The sequence below is a fragment of the Microtus ochrogaster genome, chromosome 4 (genome assembly GCF_000317375.1).
Source record: "Microtus ochrogaster isolate Prairie Vole_2 chromosome 4, MicOch1.0, whole genome shotgun sequence".
NCBI lineage: Eukaryota > Metazoa > Chordata > Mammalia > Rodentia > Cricetidae > Microtus > Microtus ochrogaster.
Genome location: NC_022011.1, coordinates 85,920,600 through 85,926,676, shown reverse-complemented (window position 1 = coordinate 85,926,676; position 6,077 = coordinate 85,920,600). Strand labels below are relative to the sequence as shown.

At 44.3% G+C, this 6,077-nt stretch overlaps 1 protein-coding gene across 2 annotated transcripts in view; it reads left to right on the top strand.

The window, feature by feature from the left end:
- Prkra (protein activator of interferon induced protein kinase EIF2AK2) overlaps window positions 1–1,337 on the top strand; it is a 17,722-nt gene extending 16,385 nt beyond the window's left edge. For both annotated transcript variants that reach the window (XM_026778679.1, XM_005346618.3), the window contains exons 7-8: window positions 242–416; window positions 716–1,337. In XM_026778679.1, the coding sequence (XP_026634480.1) occupies window positions 242–416; window positions 716–873 (333 nt within the window). In that variant the 3' untranslated portion in view covers window positions 874–1,337. The remainder of the gene's footprint in view (window positions 1–241; window positions 417–715) is intronic.
- Window positions 1,338–6,077: the final 4,740 nt, after the last annotated feature.

Here is a 6,077-nt window from a genome sequence, read left to right as displayed (position 1 = left end):
CTGGAAAAGCAGCCTGTGCTCTAAGCCCTGGGTCCCCTGAAAAAGCAGCCTGTGCTCTAAGCCCTGGGTCCTCTGGAAAAGCAGCCTGTGCTCTAAGCCCTGGGTCCTCTGGAAAAGCAGCCTGTGCTCTTAGCCCTGAGCTGTCTCTCCAGCTCCTAACCAGTGCTTTCAGTTACACTGGCGCTGATGCTGGGGGTGGGGGCAGATAGTAAGCTGAATCTCCTTCATCTCTGCTTTTTAGACGAATATGGTCGGACATTCCCTAGGATGTACTTGGCATTCATTGAGGAATTCCCCTGGAGAAAAGATCAACTTACTAAAAAGAAGCCTTCTCAGTCTCCCAAACACAGACTACATCCAGCTTCTGAGTGAGATTGCCAAGGAGCAAGGCTTTACCATAACGTATCTGGACATAGGTATGGTCTCTTGTTTATCCTGACTTGTTTTGTTTTGTTCCTTTTTGTTTTATTGTTGGTTTGGAGACAGGCCTTTAATCCCAGCACTCAGACTCAGAGGTAGGCAGATCTCTGTGAGTTCGAGGCCAACCTGGTCTATAAGAGCTAGTTCCAGGACAGGCTCCAGAGCTACAGAGAAACTTGTCTTGAAAAACCAGAAATTAAAAAAAACAAAACAAAACAAAAAAAAAACCTTTTTCTAAAGGATTTGCTTTACGCACACCCAGCACTGACTGTCATGTTTACATGTGTCGTTACAGAGGAACTGAGTGCCAACGGACAGTATCAGTGTCTCGCAGAACTGTCCACCAGTCCAATCACCGTGTGTCATGGCTCAGGCATCTCCTGCAGCAATGCACAGAGCGACGCCGCGCACAATGCTCTGCAGTATTTAAAGATAATAGCAGAAAGGAAGTAGGAGCGGGCAGCTGAGCTCTGCAGCTGAGCTCTGCAGCCGCGCCTACGTCCCCCTCGCACCTCTTCCCAGTGGCACATTTACTGCGATACACGTTGAGCGTCCCGTCCTGTCCACGTCTCTTCGGGGTCCGTCAGCCTTCCAGATCCAATTGTCTCCTGGTAGTTGCTGTTCAGCAATTTTTAATGGCTTCAACTTTGTACTGGTATGTTGTATTTATAAACTTTGTACACAAGGCTGAATGCAGCACCTCTTTTACAAGCTCAGGCTCGCTGGATGAACCTGCGTGTTTGACCAACCATAAGGCGGTAAAGTCCTGCTAGCAACAGTCTCGCTGCTGCTGAAACTCCCTTTGGGGGTGAGGCTTTGTGACGTGAATCCTGCTTTAGACTAGAGTGTTGAGGCTTGTGTTGAATGTCACTGCTGAATTTCAGGGAACATGGCTGAATAAAGAGCTGTTCTTACAACGGGGGCTCCGCTCATTTTATTAAATAGCTACTTATTTGATCGTAGCTTTCTTCTTTGTAGGTGAACGCTCTGATGGACATTTTCGTTTGGATGGCTTGTTATCTGCATGCCGCTAGCTTACTGCAGAAATTCAAAGGTAAAATTCTGTAGCTGAAGGACGATCCACAGGTATCTGTGGGCATCACTGTTTGATTTTTGCAGTCAATCCTAATCCTATGCAACGCTGTGTTTTTTCTTGACACAACCATTTGTTGGTGAGTTAGTGGTTTGAAAAAGGGTTACTACAGAAATGATGACAACAGAAACTTTTCCAATTCATTCGATTTTTTAACCAGAATATTTCAAAGACTTGACTTGATTTAAAGGTTAGAAAAAGAGCAGGAGATGGCCCAGTGGGTCAAGGGGCTTGCTGCTAACCTTGACAGCTTGCTGATTCTCAGAACCACATGGAGGAAGGAGAGAGCTTACCCCCACGCGTGGTTCTCTGACCTCCGCAGGTGTGCTATGACACACACATACAATCAATCAATACACAAGAGTCAAAATACATGCATTTGAAAAGTTGTGGGGATGTGGGGAAAGGCTGGAAAAGGTTAGATTCTTAAATGCACGATGACCTAGCCTCTTCTGGGAGCCTGGCTGATCTTCTATGAGATGTCTCCATGCTTGTCCTAGCTGGACACAGCAACCAGTCAGTCATCCTTTCTAGGCAGCCTGCGTTCAAAGAGTCACCGTACTGCCCACATTGGGATGATCATTATGCTTATCTCAGTTCCAGAGTTCCCATACGCAGGGACAGTTTACTCTGCCTTGTGGGTATTTTGTGGGTGGTTTGGATTTGAATTTGGTGTTTTTTTTTTTTTTTTTAAACAGCGTCACTACATAGCCCTAGCAGTCCTGGAACTCACTATGTAGATCAAGCTGACTTTGAACTCCAGAGATCCTCCTGTCTCTGCCTCCCAAGTGCTAGAATTAAAGGCCACTATACCCGGCCAGAGGCTGCCTTTGTGTTTGCGTTATCCCCACTTCTCCCTCCGCCCCACGGGCCTTCTTTTCCTGCCAGAGCTAGCAGCCCCTAATCTATCCTCTAATTTCAACTCCAATTTGCTTCTCAGGAAGCCCAAGCTGTGATGCTTGAAGAAGTGGCATAAGAAAGGAGAGCCAGTGGGATTTTGCACCTCCTTCTGCCTCCTAGCTTACAGGATGGGAGCCCCACTCGGTGATGGAAAACAGAGCCCACAGCCCCTAGGATGCTGGGGTAGAGCATTTATTACAACTTCTCCAAGCAGTAAGCTGAGCTGCCCAGCTTCTGTTTCAGATGACTGAGAAATATAGAAGCGACCAGCTCATAAGGATGGAAGAATTGGCCAGCTATTGCTAATCGCTGGTGCAGCCCTGAAAACTATGGCAGAATAAGGGTGATTTAATGGCTGAGTCAACATCCCTAACCAAAGGAGAAAAGAGTTCCTTTAGCTCAGGGTTTGAGAGAGTTCAGTCTCGTACATTAGAACATTTGGACCCTTTGCTGTGGACTTGAGATAAAGCGTGATGGGGCAGTAGGAGCAGGTAGCACCCGATGGAGGCCAGGAAGGAGAGAAAAGACAAGTGCCAACCTGCACCCTCAAAGGCACAGTCCCGGTGACCCACTTCCTCTGCCCAGGTCCACCTCTCATTCCCCCCAATAGTCTACTCAAATTTTTAACTCATTAGTACATTAAATTAGTACATTTGGTTATACCCTTCATGGCTTCATTGTCCCTGGGAACCTCGGACACACCCAGAAGGCTTTACTCACCAATATATTGTTTTCAATCCAGCCAAGTTGACAAAAACAACCATCATAATTGGTCATTCAGAGCTCTGTGTGAAAGCCAAAAGGCCTTCCTGGAGGCCTAGGACCAGGCCTAGGACTGAATGGTAAGAACAGCAGGAGTTCATAGAATTGAAAACTAGCTGGTTAGGTCTGCAGAAGCCATGACCTCTTTTTGGGGAAAAAAAAAATGAATCCTTGGCCTCTGTGTCAAGACATATCATCATAATAAAGACCAAGTGGGAGATTTAGAAACTGATAACATATTAACAGGAACCAACATCGCCTTCTATCGTCTCTGAAGGTGTGTCATATGTTTGTGCCTGTGCAAATGCATGTATGCACACATGCGTGTGGGGGGCTCAGGTCCATGTCAAGTGTTCTCTCTCACTGCTCTCCATTTTATGCATTGACGATAGGTTTCCCGTCCACCTGGAGCTCATTGGTTCAACCAGGCTGGCTGGCCAGGGAGCCCCTGGATGTGTCTGTCGCAGTCACCCCAGCACTGGGGTCACAGACGTGGGCTGCCTTGCCACTTGCACTCAAAATAAATGAAAACTTCATTAAAAAAATGCCTCAAATATTTCTCCAAGACTGTTGAAAAACCGCCTTATTTGTGAGTTCCGAGGATCTGAATTCAGGTGCTCACGCATGCAGGGCAAGTACTTTAATGGACTGAACCATCTCTTCTGTTAATGACATCCTGAAAGAATTCAGGGGGCTAGAGAGATGGCTCAGTGGTTAAGAGCACTGGCTATTCTTCCCGAGGTCATGAGTTCAAGTCCCAGCAACCGCATGGTGGCTCAGAACCATCTGTAATGAGATCTGGTGCCCTCTTCTGGTGTGTAGGCACACATGGAGGCAGAATGCTGTATACATAATAAATAAATAAATAAATTTTTTTTTTTTTTTTTTTTTTTTTTTTTTTTTTTTTTTAAGAATTCAGCTGGCATGGTTTAAATCACACATTCATTTAATCCAATCTGGAGCTTACATCCAAGTCACTCACCCTCCTTTGGGCATCCTGCATCCAGCACAATAAAGTCTTGGACTTTTGGTTTTAATTTGATTTATTTCAGAAGGAATGATCAGCCTCTGAATTGACCATGAGATCTATGTAGGCTGCGGCCAAACCCTCCTCTCCTGTCTTCTCTCACAGTCTGCTCCCTAGGAGTCCAAGCTAAGATACAGAATGTATAGCTGAGTGGGAACAGATGACAGGAAAAAATCAAATAAATCATATGAAATTACAAATCTGCGTTATGCAGGGATCTATTTAGAGCACGGAACCATCTTTGCTTTATTGCAATTTCTAAAGAAAGTTATGATTTTGTAGATAGTTCTTCTGTAACTCTTTGTTGGCTGCATTTTATAGATTTGTATGTGCATTTAGAAAAAATTCCTTAGGACCTGAGAGGTGCTCAGACTAAAGCCACTTGCTGTGTAAGCCTGACGACTTGAGCTCAGTCCCCAGATCCCATAGTGGAAGGAGAGAACCAAAGACTCCTAAAATGTGTCCTTTGACCTTTGCTTGCATGCATTACACCAACATGCTCTCTCTCTCTCTCTCTCTCTCTCTCTCTCTCAACAAATAAGTAAATATTTTGTAAAAGATTCCTCTTAACATTTTCCAAAGACTATCTATGTTAGAAATAAAATTTACACTTGAAGGCAAAGTCCACTGTGAGTAGTACTAAATCCACACTGGAACTATATCATAGTTCAAAGACATTCAAAATGATAAAGGGGTGGGCACCCTGATAAAAGTTCTAAAATGGATAGACTTCACACCTGAGGGTTCAGTGTTGGGATCAAACAGCAGCTCTTATAAATTGGAGAGATGGAGTTTATTTTGATGCTCTGAAGTTGTGGTGACCCTGAAAATAAACTTTTGGAAATGATCAAGAATGTCATTTACCCTGACGATTTTACTGGCTTGACAACCTACTGGGAATTATTCAGACAGCAGGTTATATCTTTGTTATGCCATCGTTAATAAAACCATTGATAGATTTGTATTGCCCTTCAATGTGTACCATATGTAGTTATGCACAGTAAATTCTTGATGATGAGGAGGACCAGCTATATTACTGGTCCCAGTCCCTGTGTTTCCTTTATCATTAGAATGGATTTTACCCTATTAAAACATAGCTCACTTGTGGAGGCCTAAAAATGTGCTATTCCATCTTGTCTGAAGGTCAGAGAGTTTGCGGGTGCTTACAGTTGCTGACCTCAACTGTGGCTACACACCCTGACCTAGGGTGTGGTTACTTGGTGTTTTGGGCATTAAGATGGCCCATAGAGGTGTATCCTCTCCACCCTGACCAAAGGTCAGAGAATTCAAGCACACTTTTGCTTCTTCTTTTGAATTAGAAGGTTTGACCTAGGGAGGGCTGCCTTCAGGATACTTGGTTTACTGCGTAAACAACAGAATGCTTTTCTCAAGAATTAATGACTTGATATCTTAAGTATTGAAACAAGTAACTGTTCTAGTTGTCCTTTTTTTGCTGTGGGACAATGGTCTATACCCTGTCACTTGTATTATAAATAAACGCTGATTGGCCAGTAGCCAGGCAGGAAGTAGAGATGGGGCAAGGAGAACAGGAGAATTCTGGGAAGAGGAAAGATTCAGTCTGCAGTTTTCATCCAGACACAGAGGAAGCAAGATGTGACTGCCTTGCTGAAAAAGGTACCAAGCCACGTGGCTAACACAGACAAGAATTATGGGCTAATATAAGTTTTAAGAGTTAATAGGAAGCTGGAGCTAATACGCTAACCAGTTTATAGTTACTGTAGACCTCTGTGGGTTTGGGGGGGACTGAACGGCTACAGGACCTAGTGGAACAGAAATCCAAGTTGATACTTTGTATCATGCTAAAGCAGTCTTCAGTCGATACTTTGTATCATGCTAAAGCAGTCTTCAGTCGAT